At 32.1% G+C, this 27,115-nt stretch overlaps 1 protein-coding gene across 1 annotated transcript in view; it reads left to right on the plus strand.

The window, feature by feature from the left end:
* Nucleotides 1–8,154: 8,154 nt before the first annotated feature.
* Nucleotides 8,155–27,115, plus strand: part of Smp_157690 (putative von Willebrand factor type A domain-containing protein) — a gene marked incomplete at both ends in the record, with an annotated part of 123,574 nt that continues 104,613 nt past the window's right edge. The window contains 11 exons of the mRNA XM_018789482.1: nucleotides 8,155–8,278; nucleotides 9,848–10,054; nucleotides 11,663–11,860; nucleotides 13,474–13,707; nucleotides 15,307–15,450; nucleotides 16,529–16,663; nucleotides 17,887–18,033; nucleotides 21,213–21,338; nucleotides 22,531–22,662; nucleotides 24,590–24,931; nucleotides 25,424–25,690. Coding sequence (XP_018654921.1) covers nucleotides 8,155–8,278; nucleotides 9,848–10,054; nucleotides 11,663–11,860; nucleotides 13,474–13,707; nucleotides 15,307–15,450; nucleotides 16,529–16,663; nucleotides 17,887–18,033; nucleotides 21,213–21,338; nucleotides 22,531–22,662; nucleotides 24,590–24,931; nucleotides 25,424–25,690 — 2,056 coding nt within the window. The remainder of the gene's footprint in view (nucleotides 8,279–9,847; nucleotides 10,055–11,662; nucleotides 11,861–13,473; nucleotides 13,708–15,306; nucleotides 15,451–16,528; nucleotides 16,664–17,886; nucleotides 18,034–21,212; nucleotides 21,339–22,530; nucleotides 22,663–24,589; nucleotides 24,932–25,423; nucleotides 25,691–27,115) is intronic.

The raw sequence follows: 27,115 nt of genomic DNA on the forward strand, positions 1-27,115 counted from the left end.
AAATTAGTCCTTTTTTCACACTAGATACAGTTTACTATTTTTAGGGAGTTGTTCGCTGTATTGATCCAACTGTAGTGAAGGATAACACAGGTGAAGACAACCGATTATATTTAGCATAAAATTACATAGTTACTTAATAAAATAGAAAAACCATACTCCAATAATTCATTTGCAGATTATTCATTAATTGTCTCTGTTGTGGATTTTAAAAAAATTAAAGAAGCTTTCTCCAATTTGTAATTTTATGTCCGGCCTTTTATCACGTGAATTATCCACCAATCGAAATACGACTTTTCCGATCTTAACACTGTACCAAATCAATGACGTTCAACTGGTATAAGAAGTCTAACGTCCTTTGTCCGCCTAGCCCTTCCAATTGAGTCCGGAACACCGATTACAGCTTCCGCTATGCGAATCAGTTATTTCAAGCATACTCGGTTTATATACCAGACAGACAGACAGACCGCATCATACCATAAAATAGAAAATAATATTTGTACAATATCAAGCCAAATGTAGCTATGAACGTCGGAGACAGTAATCAATAAATTGAATATAATTTAGGGACAGTAAATCGTATAATAATAATCCATAGGACAAAATGAAGCTTATAATAAGATTAATGTAGTTATACACAATCTAGTTACTCAATAGTTAAACAATAAGAATAATAGTCCATTAATAAGTCCCGGAAGTTACCCGTACTCATGTCTTCTCTAGGATATGACAGTCTCATACTTCGTTATTCCTGCGTTTCCATACCGGTTACTTTCTGTTCCCGTTCTTCACTTTTCGATCTCAATCATCTGTTGCCAGATATTTTATTCCTGGCTTGCGATAAATACTACTTGTGCCGATAAAAGTAGCACACAATGAAGTGACAGGTAAAATCCATTTAAAGTAAGACGTTTGCAAAGACAGTACGATTATGATGTTATATATGAAATATGTAACGATACTTTACTTGTGAGGTCTTCACCATAAAAATACAATTTATATAATTTGGGAGGCATACTAATTGAACTAAATGTGTAAAAATAACTACAAGAAAGTTCGATAGTTGGTAAGCTCGCTTTCAGCAAACTTGATTATGAGAAACGCGGAAAGAAGAATCTCATGGAACATTCGACACTGTTCTGTAACTAAGAAAATCGTCAACATCATACAGAATTCACTACACTGCAAGGCTGTACATGCAGGACAACTGACAGACTCATACCAAGTGAGGATCGGAATCGGACAAGGTTACTTACTCTCTCCCTTTCTTTTTCTTCTGGTGATTGATTGGATTATGAAGACCTCCACATGTGAAGGAAAGCACGGAATACAATGGACAGCTCGGAATCAATTAAAAGATTTGGACTTCGCAGATGACCTAGTCCTCCTACCCCATACACACGAACAAATACAGATGGGGACAACTAGTGTAGCAGCAGTCTATGCATCAATCAGCCTGAGCATACACAAAGGTAAAAGCAGGATTCTAAAATACAACACGAAGAACACCAACCCAGTCACACTTATTGACGAAACTCTGGGTGATGTAGAAATATTCAGTACCTGGGAAGCGTCATTGATGAACAAGGAGGATCGGATGCAGACGTAAAGGCAAGGATTGGAAAAGTAAGGGCAGCATCCCTACAGTTGAAGAACATATAGGACTCGAAACAACTGTCAGCCAACAATTAAGACAGAATTCTCAACACTAACATCAAGACAGTTCTACTGTACGGAACTGAGAGTTGGAGAACTACTACCACCATTATCAAAAAAGTACAAGTATTTATAAACAGTTGTTCACACAAGATACTGAATGTCTGTTGGTCGGATACCATCAGCAACAGCCTACCGTGTGAGAGAACAAACCAGCTTCCAGCTGAAGAGGAAATTGGGGAAAGACGATGGAGGTGGATAGGACACACATTGTGGAAATTATCGAATGCATTACAGACCAAGCCAAAAGGATTACTCTATGGATTGGGAGAAGACATCGAAAGTATTTTGAATTACTCTGGTTATTTATTATTAGTGAGTAGTATAAGGTAATAAACAAAAGCACAGCGGTTAAAAGTGCAAACATGTAAGATAGCATCAATGTTTTACTTTGATTAGCTCTAAAAAGCACGAACTCTTCTCTTTATCGTCATCGGTTCATTAATCAATCGATGGTAAAATTGAAAGTATCAAAGTGATTTTGTACCCCTTCCTAATTGTAAATAAAATATTGTTTTTATAAGGAATTCTTTAAACTATATTTTTATTTAACTTTATGAAATAATTAAGAAAACCATTTTTAATCAGCGACTTGGATGGTCGAACATTTGGCACAATTAAAATATAATAGTTTTGGGGGATTACGAAGAAAAATGGGAAAATAAATCTATAGATTGATCGAATTCTAGCTTGATACGTTTTTATACCAATTAGTGATGTGAAATTGATCAATCGGTCAGTCAGTCCTGCTCAAAGTAGGACCTGGCACATTTGCAGTCCCTTCCAATTTACCACACCACATTGAATTAGCGAGATGAAATTGTCGAGACAAATCCCAGAACAGTATAGTTATTAGTGTCATTAGATAAGATTGAGCATAGAAGACATGTTTTAAGAAAAAGATGTATAAAAAGGAATAAAAAATATCTTTGGTAAGGCAGTCTTATATATTTATATGATGGCTGTAATAATACACCATCGACTTGCATTCTATAGAATTCATTTTGGATTGACAACATGACTTACTCTATTCATTGTGAAATTCTCTTCATAATAATGATATTTTCGCTGTACGAAACTCAAAGTGCAAGATTTTTAACGAATTACACTTATTATTGTGATTGAATTAAGTGGGAATCAATGCAGCATTCGACTTTATTCCAAGTTAATCGAATATTCTACTTGTTAAACTAACAAGTTATTACCTAGTGAATCACAGCAATTGATGTACAATGTATGTAATAAGCTTCACCTTAGATAAAAATTGTTTTCATCATAGACTGATATCAACCGGAGAGTTATTAAAAAAAAGAATAATAGAAATTTATTTTATTCTATTCTGGGACCATTCAAAGTCGCTTGATATCAATCATGTAGACGATTAAGATGTGTGCTTCAATCCTCTGTCAATGGAATATGGCATATAAATTTAACTGACTTTAGTCAGTTAAATTAAGCTTAATAGTGAATACTTTTATCTTTACTACTGAAGTATTCTTGCTCTATAAAGACAACTGGTTGTAATTGATAAATCAGACCGAATAATTGAGATAAACTACTGAATAATTATTTAATCACCTTCTGAATATGATTTTGTAGAACCAACCATTTATCGAGTAGGAGTTATCAGAAAGGCTTCGAAATGAAAATGTTTGATAGTCAAGTTATAGTTGTCTTCAGTATTCAATGTAAATAGTAAGGTAATGATTATATGAATGGTAATGCCCCATTAATAACGCAATATTCTAAAAATTGAATTTTTATCATTTCACAAATGAGTATAAGGTACTTCATTCGGAGTTTAGTTAACAGAATCATATTAACGCGTTTAAATAATTGTTTATTTATACACATAAGTATTGGTAAAAAGGGGTAGCAGATATATATGTGCCACAAAAATCTCATTTGATTTTTGTAAGGGCTGTGATACTGCCTGAATGGCAGGGTTTTCCAACTCCTCTAGATGAACTTTCCGTGTCCACCGACCCGGTTAAAGCGCTAGACATTCGCTTTTCGTCCTCTCAATTTCGTAAACAATAAAACGAAACATGTGTCATTGATTCCTGTCACAACAATTATTATAAATACAAGAAGTTTGAGAACAACAACATTTGTACTTTAACTGTATTAATATGATATAATTGAATTCTGAAATATACATTTATACTTAGTATTTGTCTTCGAAAAAAAAAATCTCGGTCGAATAATCAAATTAACTATTACGCAATAAAATACAGGTACCCATAGATTACTTTCACATATCAGTGAATATCCTAACGGAGACACTTATATATTACAATTTCATATTAAAGAATAAAAACAGATATGAATCTTTTTTTCTTTTTTATAAATGAGGGTTTACGTGAACAACTACTTTCACTGAAAACTAAGCTATTCTTGGGGATCTAAAAAAAAATAATAATAATAATATCTCTTTTAGAGAGTGTATATATATAATAATGTGAACATAATTCCATAACCGTTGACTGATTCCATTTGAATTCATCTATCAATTTTAAAAGTCAGATATTATTATCATTTTACTGAATCCATTGTTTCCACTTTCTACAACTATATAGCCATGCATTTATCTTCACTACATTGTAGTGAAAGATATTTGAAATGGCTTATTGTTTTTATAATAAGTATTATTATTATTTGTTTACAACAAGATATTATAGAATGTAAACAGTAAGTTGAGATTGTTAGCTTGATTGTTATTGTTTATAAATATGAATTATAATCAGAAGAGGTTTCTTAGAGATTTCAGTATTTTTCATAATTGAAATCATGAGTCAATTAAAGCTAGATCACCATGGAAAACCGTCCAATGCTTCCAGGTTTTCCATGGTGGTTTATAAATATGAATTATAATCAGAAAGGGTTTTGTGGAGATTTCAGTATTTTTCATAGTTGAAATCATGAGTCAATTGAAGCTAGATCACTATGGAAAACCGTCCAATGCTTCCAGGTTTTCCATGATGATCTAGCTTCAATTGACTAATGAAATATGAATTAATTAAGAAATGTTTTTATTGTTCTTTTGTTAGATAATATTATTTAAACAATAGTTCTCTAAGTGTTTTTATTGTGATAATGTAAAATGTTTTGAGGATGCCAAAAGAAAACTTATATTAAATCGTTATTATGAATAAGATACTAGGCGAATTGTTTGGTTTTAATTTCTAGAAAAGGTTTCTGTAAAATATTGAGAAAGACATTAGTATATTCTAAGAGAAAATTATCAAAATATGACTTTTACGATGTGTTTGTGAGTTTATTGGTTCCCAGAATAGCTCAGCAATGGTATCTTTGATTTGGAACTGTGTGATAAAAACCCCCATTTTTTTAGGATTATTAATATGCCTTTCTCACAGGTTTTGAATCTAGATTAAAGCCTTTCCATGTACTTTCCAAAACTACTGACATCAGTTAACTAATTATTTGGGTTTGAGCCTATAGTAACAATAATTTAGTCACCTAAATAAAACTATTTGTCGAATTGTGAGTTTGCTGTTTTTTCTGTTATCTCCCCCAATCATTTTATTTTATATGATTGTTAAGAAATGAAGAATCAATCAATAGTGAGGGTTATTCTGATCATCTAATTACAGATCCTTGAAACTTTTCAATGGGTAGAAAACCATTTATTAACCAGAAAGTTTCAAACAGCTATTTTTCACATATGTATATGTGTAAGGTGAATTCTTTTCAAGGTTTCAGTAGCATTTATCACTTGATACATTAAGGTTCATTTGTCAGTAACATATTAAAGAATATTTTAAAAGGAGTATTCATAAATTTCTCATTATTAAGAGTTGTTGTGCTTGTCATAAAACGAGGAAGCATTGGGCAGCTGTTTCGTCTTACCATGATACTCCCCAGTATTACGCATCCACGAACTGACCACAGGGAATCGGACATATCACCTTTAAGCTTGCGTGAGAACGCTTAACATTTAGACCTTAAAATCAGCATTCAACGGTGCATAAATCTAACTTCAACAATATCACCATACTACACATCTTTCATTCACTACCTGATGTGGATAACTGTCTCACATCCGACATGATTGAACTATACTGTTCAGAATTTCTCACTGTAACTGAAATTGTTGTATCCTGAGGCTGGTCATTATTGAGTACATGACATTGAGTTTCGTGAAGAACAAAACGATTGTCCATTGGTTGCTGGTTTTCAATGGTATCCTAACTAAGATCCGTTTGTGATTAAAATTATGGCGAATATAATTCAGAAAAATTTGATTATAACTGTTGAGTGAAACATTAAGGTTCATACAGTTTGTCATTCCTTTATAATTTTTCGAGTAAAGTTAAACTTAGTTAAAATAAAACTGTTATTAATTTAATATCAGTAGTTCAACTTATAAAACATTTCTTTAAACTAGTCTTGAACCTTAAATAATGTCTGTTGTAATTCAATATCATTGGTGTTAGATAAGTGTGAACTGATTGATGAAAGTATAAAAATATTGTGGTCGGTTTAATGAATCATTTATTTGCAAAATAATTGACTACCTAGAATGTGGTTATAGTAACTATCAGAGTTAATCAACGTACCAATCCGAAGGAATCATAACATTAATATATCTATTCCATACAAATAGATTTACCGTTTTTAGCTGAAACACGATTAAACCGTTATTAGTTTTAGATGTATAAATCAACTCTACATTAAATGGAGAATAATAAATCAGAGGACTCAAGACACAATAATTCCATAATGACATATATAATGAGAATTAACCTTTTAATTCATTATTATTCTTAAGATTTGGTAATTAATATAAGGCTAATAGTTTTTAGCTAATTGAACATTTGCTAACTGATGACTCTATGTAATTATCGTTTATTCCATGAGATCGCAACTTGTTGCAAAAGAATAGGATAAGAAAAGAAACTAGTTTTTGTACGAGATCTTCATTGTTAATAAGTCTTTCTTTCTGTGTCATAATCAATAACTTAATCTATATTTATTCCCTGAATTTTTTGTTTTACTTTTATAGACATCATCTTAAACAAAATAAACGACGTTGGGACAAGTGTAAAATGATAAAACATAGTTAGTTTATGCCTGTTTTATTCTTACTTTTTCACCATCAAAACTGAATGTTCAACGTGATGTTTTGAATTTGTGAATTTTTGTAACTTCTATTAACGTGAAGGGCTGCAATCGATTAACCACTTAGAAACTAGATTCAATTCAGTAGCCAAGATCAGTGGCTATCTGGATAATGTGCTTGGAGTTTGAATCGAAAGATACTAGGCTAATGTCCTGGTGTCCACCTCAATAATGGGGAGTAGGTACATCTAGCTGACTAGTCCTAAATAGGACAAGATGAGTATCCTTGGTTCATCCGCCAATTACTATCCAACTTCACTAAATGGTCATAAATTATGTGTTTATTAATAAAGTGTGTTAAACGATTGTTTCAAAAGTCCATTTTGTACTGATGACCTTTAATTTATCTGGTTGACTGAAAAAATTTTAAAACATTATACCACGAATGGTTTTTACAAAAAGAAATGGAGAGGATAATTACAGCCCAGCACTTTCATGGAGAATGTAGAAATTTTCATACGCTCCAGAAAAGAATTACAAAGAAAAACATACGATTAGTATAAGTGCGAAATAATAATCAAAGAAACACTGAGATTGAATGTCCGAAAAATGTAGGGAGTAATAAAACGTCCGAGGTTAATAAAAGAGATAAATATATGGTAGGTTAGTAGCCATAACCTTAGACTATCTATTTCGATAATCGTGCAGTAAATCTGATAGAATCAAACAAATGTTATTAAACTTATGAAGTGATAACAGATCTTAGTTTAATCACCACTAAGTTGTGGCAACTCATATAGGAGATACTCTGGCGGTGTTCACATAACTCCCGGCTAGCCAGGTTATCGAATGTCGTCAAGACAATAATTGATGTTTTTGTTGTATTCTACATTCAATGTTAGTTATGTTCTTTTTGTAGGTCTCAGGTTAGGTCACAATCGACTTGTTTTGAATAGCTAAATGTACAATCTACTTTAATCACCTCAGTCGATTAAAAATTCCATTAAATTGACCTAAGACGCTATATTTAACAAGATTATTTATAGTTAACTGATTTCGCAACTGGAATAGTAACTATTACCACAAAACTAAAGAGTGTTGTGTCTTTAAGACAACCATTATAAAACTAAAGACTGCCAAACTGAAATCTATAAGATAATGCTTTCGAATTCTCTGACTTAACAGTATAATGTAATATAACCGTTGAATTAACTGTTAAATACAAGTAACTTCCAATTTTGTTTGACCATTAAACTGATTATATTCTTATTTATTTTATTTGATCGTTTATTAAACATATACTTTTCAAGAAAGTACATTAATAATGATATTATTTATTTCTCTTGAATAACAGAATGCATGCCACCAATATACACATATGGTCCATGTTACAAAGGTGTTAGTCAAAAGAAGGTTATCATTTTTAGAAAAAATTCTGATTGTATTTGCGTACCATTTGTTTATAATATAATGAAACAATGTCGTAAGTTAAGAATACTTTGTCGTTGTATATTTGATTATCATCAAAACTTTATTATTTGGTTGTTAAAAGAAACATAAATAAGAAAATTGTTTCTGATCAGCATGAAAATATTCTGATGTATCTTTAAACTATCTGACTGTCAGTTTCATTTATATGGCTTTGTCCATAAATACTTTAACATCTTTTAATAATCATTTCTTAAGTATTAGCAAGAACTTAAGTCCGCCGTCTCAACCACTCGGCAAAACCCGAATCACACGTCCTCGTCGGGTCTCCTGGATAATGGGACTGTTTTCATGAACTAACGTGAGCGTTAACCTGCGTGGTGGGGATCGGCCTAATCAACCACTTTACCTATACCCACAAATGATTCCGAAAGCTACAAAGAGTCATTACATAATTATTGTTGACTCATAAAAAAAGAATGAGTCTACTCAAAAAAAAGAAAGATCTGTCCAAAAAAGCGAAAGATGTAATGATTCTGCGTAATCAATGCAAAAACAGCTATTGAGCCCTGGTAGTTGTGTTGTGCTTCGGTGTAGCTTCGATGTAGAAAAGCAAGAACTTAGGTTTGAATTGATAGTGCATTAATTAACTATAGATTCCAAGTGTTTACACCCAGTAATTGTTTTTCGGAGAATCTTTTATTTTAAGTGTTTTTTTATCATGTGATTTCAATAGTATGTATTAACTATAAACTGAAGTAACTTTACCTTGCTGAATGAAATCTACATGTTATCATTAATAAAATCATCAAAAATTATTGAAAATCACAAATGGTACTTTTTCAAATTTAATCCATTTTTACTAAAATAATTACTACTTAATGATCGTTAATAAAGTGTTAGTAAACTGTAAAATAAAAACTATTTAAACAAACAATACTAAATGAATTTAAACTTCACCCCATTGCACAAGCAAGTGGCTATCAGGACTCAGTGGCCGAGTGGATAACGTGATGGCGTTTGAAGCGAAAGGTACTGGGTTTGAGTCTCAGAGTGAACATCAACTTTGAGATGCAGGTACATCTAGCTGACGAGTCCCAAGTAGGATGGAACGCGCGTCCTGGATTCCACTGCTAGCCACTATCCATCTTTGCTTAAAATGCTTGTGAATTAAGGCTATATGGAGGCAATACGCACAGTATGCACATATGCCGATTAGAGACTGACCAGTTGCAGTCCTAAAAACATCAATGAGAAGATTCAAACAAACAATACTGAATGTATTTAACTGATGTATTTAAATTTGTTGATCTACCAGGGTTCTTGGTATATGTATGTGATTGCTCAGCAGGATTGAACTGTGCTATTCAGGTCATCTAAAAGACTGAATAGCGTCTGACTGTTCTGAAAACCAATGTAAACTAGCCATTTTGAAGGGTACTTTTGTAATTGTAAATTACAATATACTAATTATTTTGTTTCCAAGTGAATCTAAAACGGACATGAATGTTTTTAATGATATTTAAATAATTACCTGTTAGTATATGAATATAGGAGAAATGATTGTTTTGGTTTATGAAAATGTAATTTTATGTAATTTTTTAAAAAAATGCTTCTTTTTCAGCATGTGGTTCACCTACAAAAATAATTTACAATTGTCCTAATAATAAAACAGTAAAAAGTTATATTTATGAGAAACGAGTTAATGGTAAATGTAAAAAGTTTCCATTGAAAAGAAAACATACTAAAAATTGTATTATACGTTATGTATGGAAAATGCCTAAATCAAGAGTCAATAGAAAGAAACGATCCGTTCAATTACATACTTTAAGTAAGCAGTTAATAATTGTTAAAACTTTATTGAGAATAACATAGAATATTTTTTCACTAAAATGTTTCAACATTACGCTTACGATATCAGTGTCTGTCATAAATAACTAACAAATATAATTGAGATCATGAGCCAATTGAAGCTAGACCATCATGGAAAACCTGGAAGCACTGGACGGCCGTTTGATCCTATTGTGGGACTCCTCAGCAGTGCGCATTCACGATCCCGCCTCTGAGATTCGAACCCAGGACCTATCAGTCTTGCGCTTCAATTGACTCATGATCTCAACTATATAAAATTACTAAAGTCTCCACAAAACCCTCCTCTGATAATGATCATATGCTCACTAGTGACTGGCTCCATGAGGTATTTCCTGGATTTCTAGTGAGAAGCAGTAACCAGTGGAGTTCAAACAGGTCTGTTGTGAGATATCAACTCACTGAAGACAACTGGTGAATGGTTGCTCTATTTCGTGGATTGGTTGAAGTTAGACATTAACACCGTTGGATGCCGGCTCAGTGGTCTAGTGGTTAAGTGTTCGTGCGCGAGAATGTTAGGTACTGGGTTCGAATCTCAGAGGCGGGATCGTGAATGCGCACTGCTGAGGAGTCCCACAATAGGATCAAACGGCCGTCCAGTGCTTCCAGGTTTTCCATGATGGTCTAGCTTCAATTGACTCATGATCTCAATCATATAAAATTACTAAAATCTCCACAAAACTCCCTTCTAACAAATATAAATTATGAGTGATTGTACTTTTAAGAGGGAAATGAATTTGTCGGTTTTTCTTTGATTGAATTTAGCTGTAGATTTTTCTAAATCAACTATTATATTTCGATAATTCATCCATAGACTTCAATTTCAAGAATTAAACAGGGAAATTATTTTAGTTACCAAGTTAAAAATAATTGAAATGGTTACTTTAATTAGGTCATATGCAACACAAGTGAAACATAGCAGGATCACATCAAAGAGTATGAATTGGTAGTAACCATAGCAAAGTTAACTACAATTTGATTCACATTTTTCCCAATTGATATGATCACTTTTAAAATATAGTAACATAGTTTGCGGAGAAACGCTGAATTTGTAGGTAATTTTCACGAGAGTTTGGGATTATCCGGAAAAATTGCTGAAGTTATAAATCACTAGGTGTCTGCTTTAATCTCATTTGAAAGTCATTACCATGACTCACAAAACGAGATTAAGTCATGGGTCGAGTACCGATTCGTCTGACCGATGTGTCGAAATCCGATGAACCAAGGTTTCTGATATCAGAGATCTGATGACACTATGATTTCAATACTCGAAACAGTTAACAAGCATCTTATTTAAAAAGTTCCATGAACAATATCAAGGCTAGTTTTAAAATCCATGACACCAAAGCATGAAAATGATTCTGTTTTTAATGATATTTTATGAAATAAACAAACAAACTCAACATTAGTAAATCTTCTTACCATCTTGAAAAAAATCACTAGTTTTCTATGGAGAGAGGTACAAACATAGATCGGTCAGTTTGTTGAGGTATGTTTTCTATTAAATGCACATATACCACACCTCAGCACGTCATAATGTAATCCATTACCTTCATATCTTTACATGAAGGTGGCTCAAAATGTGGTCCCAATCAACATTACGTACCAGAGCGCAACCCATGTCCAGAAACATGTGAAGGGAAATTTTTCGGAGTAGAATCAAGATGTAGCCATCTCACCTCTGGTCCTGGGTGTGAATGCCTTCCCGGTTTCATGAGAGATGGCATTTTATGTGTGCCTCCAAGTCAGTGTGGCTGTTTAGAATCTGGTAAGATTTTATTGACTATTTATAATATCTTGCGAACAGTCAGTGTGACTTCAAAACCAATAATAACTGTATGATCCAATACTGGTTAAAATTTGTACCTGCAAAACTCACTTTTATCAATCAATTTGATTAACTAGCTTGATAGATACTGCACAAACGTAAATGTATGACTATGTACTCTTTAAACATGTCTGAAAAATATAGACAAAAGGACTGAACAGTAAATGAGTAGTTCTTTCTAATTTATTTGAATAAAATTAATATGAACGAATTTATATCAATGGTAAAAGTTTCACTAATACCCAAACTTTGTGATTTGAATATTAAGGCTATCAAAGATACATATATATCAGAGTGCGTATTAATCATCTGGGTTCTAAGTAGGCTAAACAATTCATATGTATTTAAATTATATGTAACAGATTTATTAATCAAGCATTTTGATAATATGTGATTTGAAGCTAATCTTTTAAAACGACTCCACTTGTTAAGAAGTATAATGTTTAAGGGTTCAGAATTTTACTCAGAATTTAATAAGTTACTTTGTCTTGAGAAGAGTTTGATCAAAAAGATGGACTGCAATGAAACTGATATATTGTATAGTGAATGAGTTTGGTTGAGGTGTGAATAAAAGTCTATTATGAATTTGAAACAGAGGTATTATGCTTTATTAAGTCTGTGACGTTGCGACCATATTTGTGCTTAATTTCTATGAAATTTAATATAACCATCCTGTCTTGTAATTGATGAAGTAAATGTGTTTGAATCTGGTTGAGTTTAAAAGAATCCAGTTACTTACTTATGTGACGTCAGAATATGAAAACAATTTAGTTACAGATATATAATGATTTATCTCCCAATACCGCATATTATTTGATATAAAATAATTGAATATCCATCAGTTACCTTTCTAGTTTCACTCCTTATAACAGTTAGCGCAATGAACTGTGAACTCTTAGGTTTCTGTCAATAATATGATAAGCATGTAGAACGAAATTCTGTTTGGGTTCCAGTCCCATAGCCCAGTTTGTATGACAAGGCAAACATATGCTCTTTGATACAATCCTAGCTTTTCACCAATTTATTCAATGTGTCTATAATAAAACTATTGGTTTTAAGCTCTATAAAAATGATCACGAAATCTGTAATGATTCTTCAATGTTTTAGAAGCACTGTTAAAATCTTAACGAAAGATTATAACAAATACTGAAAATAATATACTATAATTTTAGAAGAATCCAGTGCTTTGGCCTTAGCGATCAAATACTAACGATTTTGGAATAATTTCTGTGAAGTCCTACTATGAACTCTGAAAGTTCATGGATGTTAGCATGTTTTCGAACTGTTCGTACGTGCACACAGTTGTTAGATTAAACTGCTCAAATAAATAGAGATCAGATTAAACAAATTCATTTCATTATGATAAAATATAGTGTATTCCAACAGCTTGGGTTTAAACGAAGTGTATAAAGCGCTTTTTAAATTTAGTATTCTGATCTCTTCCTTAATGACACAATTCATGGCAACTTTCCTTGTATTCAAATGACAATGGTCACCATATTGCATCCATATTAACTGTTTATTCCTTTTATAAAATTAAATTGTCCTTTCAGTTTGTATCGACCGTATATCTACTGAAAAATGTAAACTATGGAGAGCCGAAGGTCGATGTCACAAAGACAAGGCTATTATGCAACGATTTTGTAGGGCGACATGTCAACGCTGTGAGCGACCGTGTGAAGATCAAATAGCGACGTCACAATGTGAATTAATCAAGAGACGTGGTGAATGTAATTTAGATTTCTACAAATCAATGTGTATGCTAACTTGTTCACAACGAAATTGTAGTAAGTAATTTTGTTTAAATATCTAACTTTGTTTGGTACAATCATATTTCCAGTGAGACAGTGATAGAACAACAGATTTCATGATAGCCTAAATTCGTTACCAGTAATATTGATGGAACCATTCTTCTTCATGAATTTCGATGTCACAATTGAGCAAGACTGATTGATTACTCTAGTAATTAAAACATTTCCAAGTTCTTACTGTTGATTGAACCTGTAAAATATCAATAAAACTGTAGAATATTTTGAAGTAAATTAGACTATGAACTACATTGTAATTTGCTTAACGGAAATCGTGCGATTGTAAAGATATAAGAACTTGACCTTTATTACTACTAAGTGATTCATGATAGGAAAATCTTTGTTCACCAGCCTACATTTCATGTTTTAATGTTTTCTATGGTTTCTTCATAATAACAAATTCTTCGGTGAAATATAATTACTATTAACAAGAGCGAATCTACTAATAATTCACTTTTAAGTACATTTTTTACTTCGACAGTCAGTTTATCGTGAAACCTTTCACATTATTTTTCACATGTTTATTTATTACAGAATGCCCTAAATGTCATGTAGAAAGTGGACCTTGTCACCCAATTACCAAAAATATTGAATTACGCCATATATGTTATCAGCTTCAAAGTAACGGTAGTTGTAAACCGCTAGTCACAAGGAGATATCGACCATGTGGAGGTGAGTCATTTTCTTAGTGAAAAAATGTTACTATGAATGAAAAAAGTATTAGTGACATCACGTAGGTAGTTTATTCTTGAAGCTGCTTAAACAACTATGAATACTGACTGGTAAATAAATGTTTATTTTTAGTAGTATACATAAAAATCCCTGAAATATTTATAAAATTTTATTGTTAATTGGCTAGAAAATTTCTAGTGTGCTTAAGTAAAACAAAAACACAGTGAACTCATACAATGGGAATGATTTACGAATTAATAGACAGATTAATGGAGGCCATTTGTAAGTACACTATTCCTCAGTGTTTCCGATGGTTCCTTTGTTGTTGTTGAATTTTTTCGGGGTTGAGGATTATCACCAAATTATACATCGAATCCCCAAATTGCCATGGTAAATTTTGGTAAGTTATCATAATACAATCAAAATAATTATTCTCGAAAACAAAATGCCAATTAAAAAAGATAGGGAGCAAGATTTAGTTGTTGTTCTTGTGCAATGTTTATAATCACTTTCGACCAATCGTTTCTAATGTTCGAGAATATAAATGATAAATTTTTGTTCAAGACATAGAAGCATTTTGTGTTCCACTTACATTGTAAATATTTGTTATCATTATCCAGGATTTCCACCAGCTCTATTCACGTTTGAACTGGGATTCTTATTCAGATGTCAAGAGTCTTATTTTAAACACTTTAAAATAATCCTTTTCCCGGTGTTCCATATACGGGACAGAGTACGGTCAAAAAATGAATTCTAGCCTCTAGATCTCAAAAATGAGCTCCGAATGACTTATAATATCAATCAAAAATCATTATTCTATTTATTGGTATTTGAATAATAGAATAAGCTAATCGTAAAACAGATTCATAGATCATTTAATCTAATTTACTTTTTTCTATTTAATAGACTGTCCCGCAAGAGTTTTAAGGGTTCCAGGAAAATGCAACTATTGCAAAGGATTTCGTAAGGTATACATACGCACATATTTTCGAGAGGAGATAGGTTTTAAAAGATGTTTGATGATTGAACGTTCACATGAAGAGAAATGCTGTAAGTACTCAGATAGCATTTTTTTTAATGAAAACTTTTCGAGTATTCTATAGTTCAAAGGTTAATTTGTTCATATTTAAAATAAACAGCATTGCAAATGAAATCATAACAAGCAGTAGTTTTTATGACGGCAAACTTGACAAGACGAGTAATATAATTTCTGATAAATAAATCTAAATTTTAACAATCAAGTTTTGGACTAGAAATAAGTGTTAGGAGTTTGACTAGGTGGTGTTTATAATTTACAGAACATTATCTTTTAAGATATTGGTCTTTGCTAGAATGATCGATTAAAATTCGCTTTATGAAGAGAACATCATGTTTGTATATAGTTTAAAAGATCCATGTTATGGTATAAATGGAGTATAAACATGGATGTTCACTGATGTTATTAACTGATTTACCAACTATACTGTATAACGATGGTAAATGTTAAGCACCTACTAATGGATTTTGGCTCAGTAGTTAACTAATAGTATGTTTATTGCATGATTTGGGCATTCTGGTCATGATAATGTGTGCTACTACTACTACTACTGGTAGTAATAGTGATACTAATAGTAGTGATGATTTATAGAGCTCCGAAGCCTCAAACCAAATAAAAATATATGTCTGGAATTGTTTGTTTTCCAGTAGTCTTCCAAAATTCGCTAGTCGATCAGGAAGAGCGTTCATAAATTATGTGATATATATGCGTGCAATTTAAATATTCGACAGTGTATATTTCATATGTATTTTTAAATTCAATTCTATTGTAATATGGTAAATTAGTGAATCTCTAGCTTTCACAATTAGATTCATAGTTGATATTCATAGTCAGGGGATTAAAGTAAAGGAACCAATTCATCATAAATAAATGATCATTTACAAGCTTGCTTGAATTTTGGTTGTATATTTTGACTTTTATACGACTTGTTAAGTAATTACCACGTTAAGAACCTCTACTACTACTCAAAAGTAGGAAACTAATTGTGTCTGTATAACCACGGCCATAACTTTCTTAAATATATTCACTTTGTTGTTCAAAAACAGTCATTTAAATGGCTAATTTTTTTTTCTTTTAATCAATAATGTACAGCTTGCGATCGGATAAATTTAGCACTTAAAACATGTCAAGCTAATAAAATTCCAGTAGTTAAGACTATGGTTCGAGTACAAACATCATGTGATAAATGTATTTACAGAAAAATTAATGTTCTTGGAAAACCTATAGGTAAGTCTTAACAATGTTTACAAATAATGCCACTTTGGCAAAATTTTATTATGAAAATGAATTGATTATCATATGGTTGAAATGAAATCAAAGTGAAAATTAGTTTGCTATTAACGATTCATTCAGAATTTTCCATATGTAATTGAATAGATTTGCATCTAAATTATTATTATTATTCATTACTACTAGTATTATATGTTTGAGACATACAGATGTATTACGGATACATCCAGATTACTTGAGATTAAATAAGAAATGACTTAATTTTTCAACAACAAACATATTGTTATAACTTGTGACCGAGTGGATGCCCTGTTAACGTATGACGAGATAAGACCGCCAATCAGAGAGCAGCAGTTTACAGATCGGACCAATGACACACGGAAATCCTACGAGCAGTCTAGAGGACTTATTGGTCCTGCTTTCTGCTTAGCTCCGCCATTTGAGTCCAGAACAGCCTCTGCAGTATGAATCATTATATTTCAAATATGCTGAGTTTATATACCACTCACTATTCTTATCGGGGCATAACGTTGGTACACAACAGTTTCTGAAATTATTCTGACTTTTTAAACTAGTAGATTGTAAAACGATTTGTGATGTTAGATATTTTAAGAATTAATGAAGATTAATCTTTGCTTTTCATTACAACTCTAAACAAACTTCTAAAGGTAAATTAGTCATGATTTATTTCCAATTAGTGAATAATTATCGGTATAGGGTTGTGGAGTTTGTTGAGTTTAGATTGATATCATGAATGAATCAATGTTAAACCACCGTTGAAAACCTGGAATCCCTGAATGGTTGTTTTGTCCTATTATGGGATTCCTCAGCAGTGGGCATCCATGATCCCACTCAGTGGTCTAGAGGTCAAGCATTCGCGCGCAAGACCGAAGGTCCCGCGTTCCAGTCCCGTGTACGTGATCGTGGATGCCCACTGCTGAGGAGTCCCATACTATGAGGGAACAGCCGTCCAGTGATTCTAGGTTTTCAACGGTGGTCTAACATAGATCCATTAATGATATCAACATAAAAGAGTGGATATCCAAAAATTGTTTGTAATTAAAGAATATTGATAACAGGATTTTGATCATATTATGTATTCGTTAGGATATATTCGTACTTGTCGAAGCGAATTATGACTATTAATAGTTTATAGACATTAGATAAATATCAAATTAAAAATATGATTTCAACTTTATTTTATAATTTGAATAAACAAGAATGCAAAAAACCATGGATAGAACGCGGTAAATGTAAACAAACACATCCAGGACAAGTTGGTCTTACTAGAAAAGTGATTTATGCCAAAGAGGTTGCGAGGAATTGTAAATGTCAGTTAGTTTCTCATGAAGAGACAGAGATATGTGGTAAGTTCTTTTGACTATTTATAGCTTTGTGAAAATTAACTTGTACATTATCAAATAGTTGAGAAACAACAGAATATTCGAGAAAACATGAGTAGTCGCCAAGTTGGAAAAAACAAATGTTCGGTGTAACATTGTTGTGAACGAGAACATAAGCGGCGCACAAGCAATCATATTTAAGCACAAAATTACAGAATGTCTTGGTAAAATTTGAGAACCATACATTGGATACTTCATTTGTAAATTTCCATCATTTTTCTTCAACTTGATCTTTCAAGACTTCTGCTACCAGGGTTTTCACCTCCAACTGGTGTTTCATACCAGTTATGACGACGAACATAAGTAGCATACACCACAACATCACCCTGCATGCTCTTTTAATTTATCTAATTTTGTGATGAGAATGGCGTTTAAAATATATCGAATATCCTAGGAACGATCTAATTTATCATTATTTCCAATCGTTGAGTTTGATTATATCAGTTGCAGTCTGAAATAAGGCATGAATTACTTCGAAATTCGATAGGACACTGATAAATATCAGAAAGAATTAGTATTAACTATTTTGTAATGAATATTTCATGATAATTAATGTAGCTGCTGTTACCTGTAAAATTAGAGTATTTCATGTGATGGGGTTAGGGGTGAATCTGATAGGAGACATTGATGGAGGTAATGGTGTAGTGAACAGAACACGAGTGGGGGACAATCGAATGTTTTTAGACACAAATTACAGACTGTCTCACTAAATTCCGATAACCATACAGCAAAAAGTTAATTTGCAAAATAACAACTAATTGTCTCAATCTTCACTGTTCCTTCTGTAAATATCAGTTCATCTTCTCTAATTTCATTGTTTGTTCATTTTTCTTCCGATTGCGCTTCATTTCATTTCTTTCCTTATCGGTCTTCTGCCCAAATACATTCTATGTCTAACCATCACCATAAACTACCTATATGGATATAAGTAGACCACACTACAATGGTACGAACAATCGGCTATTATTATAAGACTATTGATCAGGATTTTTAGTGGTTAGACAGCTACAGGGGTTGACTATATACGAGATCTCAGTTCTCTTTCAATCATTGATAGTTTTGGTTATCTATCATATGTGAAGCTATTAAAAATTTAACATTTTATATCACGGACTAAGTTGAGTTAAGAAATTAATGGAAACCAGGAAGTTCCAAGCATTCTATTTTTTTATTATGTGACACTGGAGCTCACCCATCAACCCCCAAGAGTTCAAGTCAGAGAAATTCAAACCTGAAGAATCCCCAGGAATTTCATATACAAATGTCCAGATATTATTTCACCAGTTTCCTGATATATCCTACTTTTACTAATATAGATAGGTAGGTAGAAGATTATTCAGTCTACCTAAGATGTACATGATTGGATGTTAGGTTTCGCATCTTAACTTTTGAAAACGGGGTTAATAACTGTAATGTTTTTATGACCCTTGTTACCTTGAGTATCAGCTCTATGTTGGTGATCATATCAGCATGTATTTTATTGGTTTGTTTCATGAGTTTTACAAGTCGGTATATGTAATTGAATAAACCTAGATCTCGGTATTTCATGGTGACCACATCATATCGTAATGTAAATCAATACATTTTGAATTTTGTCATCAGAATGACGATTTTTAATATTAACTATTCTATTTCAAAGTTTTAGCTAATACATATGATTTGTTTTCTTCATTTTTAAAGGCTGCCCCCAAACTAAACGTTCCAATCCTTTCTGCGTGACCGATCGAAATCAACTGGCCATAAAAGTCACTTACTATAAATCGAATAGAACTCACTGCCTAGAATTCTCAAATATTAGTTGGATTCCTAATTTACCTTGCCCATCAGCTGACCAATCTTCAATAAATAAAAATCAAGGTCGATTTCATTGTAATCCTGAGACATGTGAACGTACCTGGATTGGTAGAACATGGATACGTGAAAATTGTAAATGCAGACAAGTAGATGTAAATCATCCAGCTGGGAAATGCTGTAAGTATAAAATATTTAAATAAATATACCCTTAAATATTGATTAAACAAGTATCTAGTTATTCAAAATATGCATTCATCGTTCTATATGAGGGGTAGTTGTCTTCCTTTTAATGAAATTTATGAATGAAATCTTGATGTTTATAATCCAAGATTGAAATTAAATATACTTGTTTTATTAAACAGGTATTATGGTTGGATATAGAAAATTCTAGGGAAGCATTTTAGTTTATCATTACTTACAAAATGAAATTTGGAAAAAATGACTATCTGTTTATCTGTTCAAAGTTCAAGGTTATGCTTTCTTTTCCCATGAGAACCATTTTAAAGGGTAATAAGTATGAAGTTTCGCATTACTTTAGTTTTTGATACACTGACGATAATAAACTGAATTATATTCTACGTATTTGGAGTCAGAGATGGTCGTTATTTTTAGTTAAATAACCATTTAATTCAATGATCATTTCGCATAGCTTCAAACCTATGGTAAAGTATTAACATTTAGGTGATGAAAGCAGCTAATAATAAAATGTTGGGACCAAGTTACAAAATTATACATATCATCCATGAAATCTACCTATGGTTTTGAAAAACGTTTGTTAATTCTGAACTTCAAACTAAAATCTTCTGTTAGTTATTGTCAAAGATAACGTCGCTAAACAAATTTGATCGGAATACTTGAATCCCCGGTATGATTTGACCGATAACGTTTGTCATCTAGTAGTAGGCATTTCAAGTTACAAAGTGTTCAATCGGGAGTATAGAAAACCCACCGAATTTTCAACTCCTTCGCATGACTTTTACGAGTCATCAAAATCATAATCTACCTACTTATTTAAATTCACTAGTGTTATTAATAAGGCATTCTAATAACTTGGTGCATATCTCTGTGTCATGTCTTTATCCACACGGAACGTTTAGTTAACGACTTGGCTCGAACACATACCTCTTTGGTTAAATGTTGTTTTTAATCTAATCTTAATTTTTCAAGTTATCATTTAAATGTATCAAACATAAATCATGCCCTAATTGTAATCAGATACTGATTGACTGACTGTAACAAAACTATTCATAATTAAATGTATCTGAACATCAACAGTTGATTGATTTTTTTTCATAGTGGACGCTTTTAACAATATTCAACTAAATTCATTTATTTTTTTCATGGCTCAGGTTGTCCCAAATCCGAAAGCAGTCAATCTGACTGTCAAAATGGATTGTCTGAAATAGTTAATGTTACTTACAGTCTTGTGAATGGTGACTGTAAACGTCATGTCTTACGATCAGTAATAAGTTGTTGTAAGTCTCCTTTTTTACACTATCTTCATGGTAGATACATTTTCATTGCTTTAAAAAAATGTTATTCTCAAGTAGTTAATGGTTCAGAATTGCTATAATCAATTCAGAATTTCTAATTACATTAATTTAATAGTTGAATTGATGAGTCGATTGAAGCTAGACCATCATGGAAAACCTGAAAGCACTGGATGATCATTTCATCCTAGCATGGCGCTCCTTATGAATTCAACTATTAAATTACTATAATATCCACAAAACCTACCCCTCATTCTAAATATATGATTGATTAAATTTACAATTGACGCTAATTACATGAAATTGCCTGAATAATTAATCAAGATATCAAGTTCAAGTAATTTGTTTATTGTACTCTAAAAATAAATAATATCAGAAAGGGTTGTTTTGGATATTGTAGATGTGCACTACTGAGGAGTCCCACGATAGGACGAAACGGCCGTCCAGTGCTTTCAGGTTTTCCATGGTGGTCTAGCTTCAATTGACTCATGATGTTAACTACTGAAAATAAATAATAGATAGAAATTTTTCGCTTCTAGTTGTATGGTTATTCAGGCATCAATTAGTTATCATTCATCAATACATTGTTATTTTATGATTAGAATTATCGACGATTACTTTAAATGTCTAGTGATCTTTAGTACCGTATTAGTTGGGTTTTATATGAGAAATCCATGTTTTAGTCATACTCCAAAGTTATTGAATTTTTCTAATGTCTGCTCTTTAGTTACGTAACTCACTTGATTTGTCTGTATTAACTTTCTCAATTTAACTAATATTCTTCAAATTACTAACATTATACAGAATCATCGGTCATTGAATGCGGTTACTATAGGTCGATCTAGTGACCGAATGATTTGCTCTTAAGGGGATGTGCAGGCTCTGAGTTCGACCCTTTGTAAAGTAGTAAAGGTGAACTACTGAATAAGATCAAATTATCGCTAATAGTTATTCATGAGCTTTTAAACGATGCTACTTGGAAATGCAAGTTATTCTCGAAACGTAAGGATTTTTAGAAAATATCTGGTTTTGTACAACCAACTCGGTATACCATTAGCTGATGCACATATATTACCATATTATTATTGATATAGTAAACAAATGATGAAATGTGTGGGTACTTGTAATGAAATGTTAGTGTTTATTTTTTGTCTATATTTCCTATTTTTCCTTGCAGCATGTCCAAATTCTAAGAATTTTGTCAAATGTGATTCAGAAAATGGTATAAAGTTATTTGGAACTATAAAGTATAAAATACAAAAAGATGGAACATGTCAAAAAGTAGAATTAATAGAATCACATAAAATAAGTAAGCAAATTTATATGAAAATCTATTTAATTACTATAAAATGTATGATACACTTTTAGTTTAAGTAACCCCCAGTTTGTAACCTTTCAGTTCTTTATCCAATGGTGAATACACTAATACTGTTTACCGATTTTAATTACTTACGCCTGTTACTTCCAATGGAGAATAGGCCGCTGATTAGCATTTTCCAAACCACTCTGTCCTGGGCCTTCCTATCTAGTTATATCCCATTTTTATTGATTCTTCTAATGTCTTTCTCCATTTCTCGGCGTAATGTGTTCCTTGGTCTTCCTCTTCTCTTTCCGCCTTCAGGAAAACATGTGAGGGCTTGTCTTGTGACGCAGTTGGGTGATTTCCTCAGTGTGTGTCCTATCCACTTCTAGCGCTTCTTTCTGATTTCTTCCTCGGCTGAAATATGGTTTGTTCTCTCCCACAGTAGCTTGTTGCTGATAGTGTCTGGCCAACGGATCCGAAGTATCTTGCGTAGACAACTGTTAATAAACACTTGTATCTTCTGGATGATGGCTTTCGTAGTTCTCCATGTCTCCGCCCCATACAGTAGAACTGTTTTGACATTTTTATTGAAAGTCCCGATCTTGGTGTTGGTTGACAATTGTTTTGAGTTCCATATGTTCTTCAGTTGTAAATATGCTGTTCTTGCTTTGCCGATCCGCGTCTTCACATCGGCATCAGATCCACCTTGTTCATCGATGATGCTGCCCAGATATGTAAAGGTTTTCACATCCTCCGTTTACCGATTGTATATCAAACAAAACGATATTAAATTTATCATTACTACGATGAAAGGAGTTTATTTAGATTATCCACTCTGAAGATAGCTTTCATGATGGAATAACTTCATATGGACAAATACTAAAAAAAATAGGACAGCAGATAGCTATTTTATTCTGTCTTAAGATTTCACGATAATACACAGTCTACCTGCAAGAAGTAAAATGAATTTATCACAAACTTATGAGTGGATGAATTAAGAAACCGCTAGCCTTACTTGACATGAAATATTAAAATGACAGTAAGGAATGGAACGGAGGTTTTTTCTCGAACAAATATTTTAAGTTATATTACAAAAGTTTAGCTACAATGACTTAGTTTAAGAGGAAGAGCCGAAACAGAAAATCATCTCATCCACTTACCGTCATTTATTTAAAGACCAAAAGATAAAGATAAATAATAACAGCATCTTTCTTTGGTTTAGTTTTTACACTAAAATCAAGAAGTTTCTAATTAATTTAACATTCTGTGGTAAGTTTAATTTAAAGCATCTCTTCGGGTTACGAAACAGTTACATTTATCATGATATTCAATGATGTATTTCTGGATTTAACTATTCAGACCTTAAACCATTGCCAGCAGACATAAATTTTGATTAAGACAAGTTACTGGATCCGTTAAAGAATCAAATCGGATTAGAAATGTATTCAATTCGACTGGCAATAAAAGGCAGCAGAGTTTAAGAGGTGTATAAAAAGAAATAAAGCAATAAAAAAATGATTTACCTGGAATTAGTAACGGTCAGTTAGGCACTTGAGAGCATTTCGAAAACAGGAGTTTAATTTCTGTACTATCAGCGACACTCGAGTATTTAGCAGCTTTCAGGTGGATGTAAAATGTACAGCTGTTTACTCTTTGTTATTACTAACCATTTAATTAGGTTATTCAACCATTATACAAACTAGTAAAACTACGAAAATTAAGATTACTAATCGGGTATCCAATAAATGATCAGAAATAAATGTATATAGCAACGTTAAGTTTAGTTGATTATGAACTATTTATCACTCCTAGAGTCAGGTTTGTTTGAGCTTACATAAAAATCATTCCTACAATTCACAAAATTAAACCCCAATTTAATTAACCGCAAGCATCTGGTATTTTTTTCGTAAATTTTCATTTTACTGTATCCTAGATTGTATGGACGAACATATCAGAAGAATTTCCGAATGTAATGTTCAAATTACCGAGGATAATCGCATGTATCGTCAGTTGTTGGTGGCACAGTCAAGTATAAAAGAATGTACATGTATTACACCTAAGCCTAAAGTTTACTTGGAAGCTTGTAATTGTCCTGAAGCCCAAACTCATGTTGTGAAGCAGATACAACAATGTCCTTCTTGGTGCTTTAATGCAACACCAGAGACTTGTGATCAAAGATGTCAGAATATTTTCATATGGCAAAAGCTTGTTTACGACTTTGAAAATCGTGGACATTGTAAAGTAGAAATATTGCAAAAGATTATCAAACCATGTTGTAAGTCTGTTTTATTGTGATTCAGTACACCGTTAATATGAAGTCGTTAAGGTGTATGAATGTTTATTGTCTGTTCGGGTATATTTCGGTTAAATAAAGCAATATATGTGTTAAACCAGTCCAATGACTCTATACTGAAGAATGATTTACATATACAATCTCCAGGCTAAGAAGCTAGATGCCTTAAAGCAAGTTACTATTACTGAAAACAAAATAAATTTCATCAAAAGACGAAACATCGAAGACTGAGGTACATAGGCAAAGAAGACCAAGAGGATATGAGGTTTAAATACCAAAAAACAGCATATGACTAACATGATTAATATTAAGTAGTGAAAAATTAAGTAATGTGTTTTGAAGTTAGACACTGTGAAGGATTAAGTTACGAAATAAATATTAGTAATAACCTCTAGCACAACTTACCTATTATGAATGGTCGTTTGTATCAAGAATCTATCAGTTAAATATTTAAATATATATTTGGCTTACTAGGTTGTAAACATTCAAAAGAAATCCGAAAATTATGCAGTCAAGATGGTAAAACGTTGATAATTGAGACCGAAGAAAGTATTTGGAAAAATGAACTATGTATTAAGAAGGTTAAACGAATTCACCAACCTATTCAGTGTAAAATTGGACTATTAAAACAAGCACTGACAAATTTACAAAAACATGGTAAACAATATATGCAGTCAGTATATGGATATCAAGAACATTGTCAATGTAAGATACGTGTCGAAGAAAAGTTATGTAATCAATGTAAGTAATTATAGCCTTTAAAAAGGAGGTTAAATAAGATTGGTAATTCATACTATCATTTATTTATATTAAATTTTTTTAACGCGTAATTCATTCCCACGTGTATGCATAACGATAAGTATCATGAATCGATGTTTATAAAGAGTATCCTGTGACAGAGTTGTTTAAAACAGTTACTCAGTACTGTTACTTATCTCTTTCTATCTTCTGCTTCATTTCGTTTTTTAGTTCATTATCCCAATCACTGAATTTGTTAGTGGAAAGCTTTGACTAAACAACTGTTTGGTCTTTATTTTTAATGAACATTGAATAATTTACCATCAAAAAATACTTATAAATAACAGAGGAAAAATGATATCTTAGTGTTTTCGTACTTGCTTGTGTAAATGTTGTAAAATAGTGAGCACTTAAGTTCTGAGAAGAAAACTTGTTCAGGAAAAATGTTTGCGCGCAAGACCGAAGGTCCTGGATTCGAGATCATGGATGCGCACTGTTGAGGAGTTTCATACTAGGGCAAAACGACCGTCAACTGATTCCAGGTTTTCAATGGTTGTCTAGCTTAGATTGACTTATGAATAAATATTTCACAAAAGTTTAGGGGAAATCCAAAAAACAAATATTCATCTTTGCATTAAAGAATTTCGTTGTTTTCGTATAGTTAGAAATTCGCAATATATCTAGAAATTCATTTTGGAGTATACAAATTAGCTAAGTAAATCACTGAATATTACAATCCTTTAATTCATCTAGTGGAAATATCTTAAATGAAGTCTTTTTAGATTAAAATAAATAAATATGTGATATAACAATCAGTAAATTAAGTTCGGTAGTCATTCAATTATTGAAATGAGTAAATTGGATCATCAAAAAACTATAAGTTTGGATTTCAAGAGGGTTAAGATTATCTACTGTTAATTTAGAGGATTCTCCTGATACCGTTATGGTAGACATTTAACTGAATATTTTATCTTAGAATCAAAAGTTTATGATTCAAATAATGTTAGGTAGATTTTAAACATTGAATGATGTTATAGATCATCTTTGCTAAAAATTGTAAAATAAAGTACTTTATAAGCAAAGATGGATAATGGCTAGCAGTAAAATCCAAGACGCGCGTTTCGTTCTATTTGAACTTGGTCAGCTAGATGTACATGCATCCCAGAGTACATTCAGCTGACGAGTCCCAAATAGGGCGAAACACGCCTTCTGGATTCCATTGCTAGCTACTATCCATCTTTGCTTATAAGGCTTGTAACTTAAGGCAATATTGAGGCAGTTCGCTCGGGATGCACATATGCTAACAAGAGACTGATCAATTCCAAACGTAAATAACAATGGGAAGATACGATCAAATAACAAGTGAATTTAAAGTACTTTAGATGTTTGATTAGACTGTTTTTAGTTTATCTGGCTGGTTGAAGATTA

Source organism: Schistosoma mansoni, chromosome W, assembly GCF_000237925.1.
Source record: "Schistosoma mansoni strain Puerto Rico chromosome W, complete genome".
Lineage (NCBI taxonomy): Eukaryota > Metazoa > Platyhelminthes > Trematoda > Strigeidida > Schistosomatidae > Schistosoma > Schistosoma mansoni.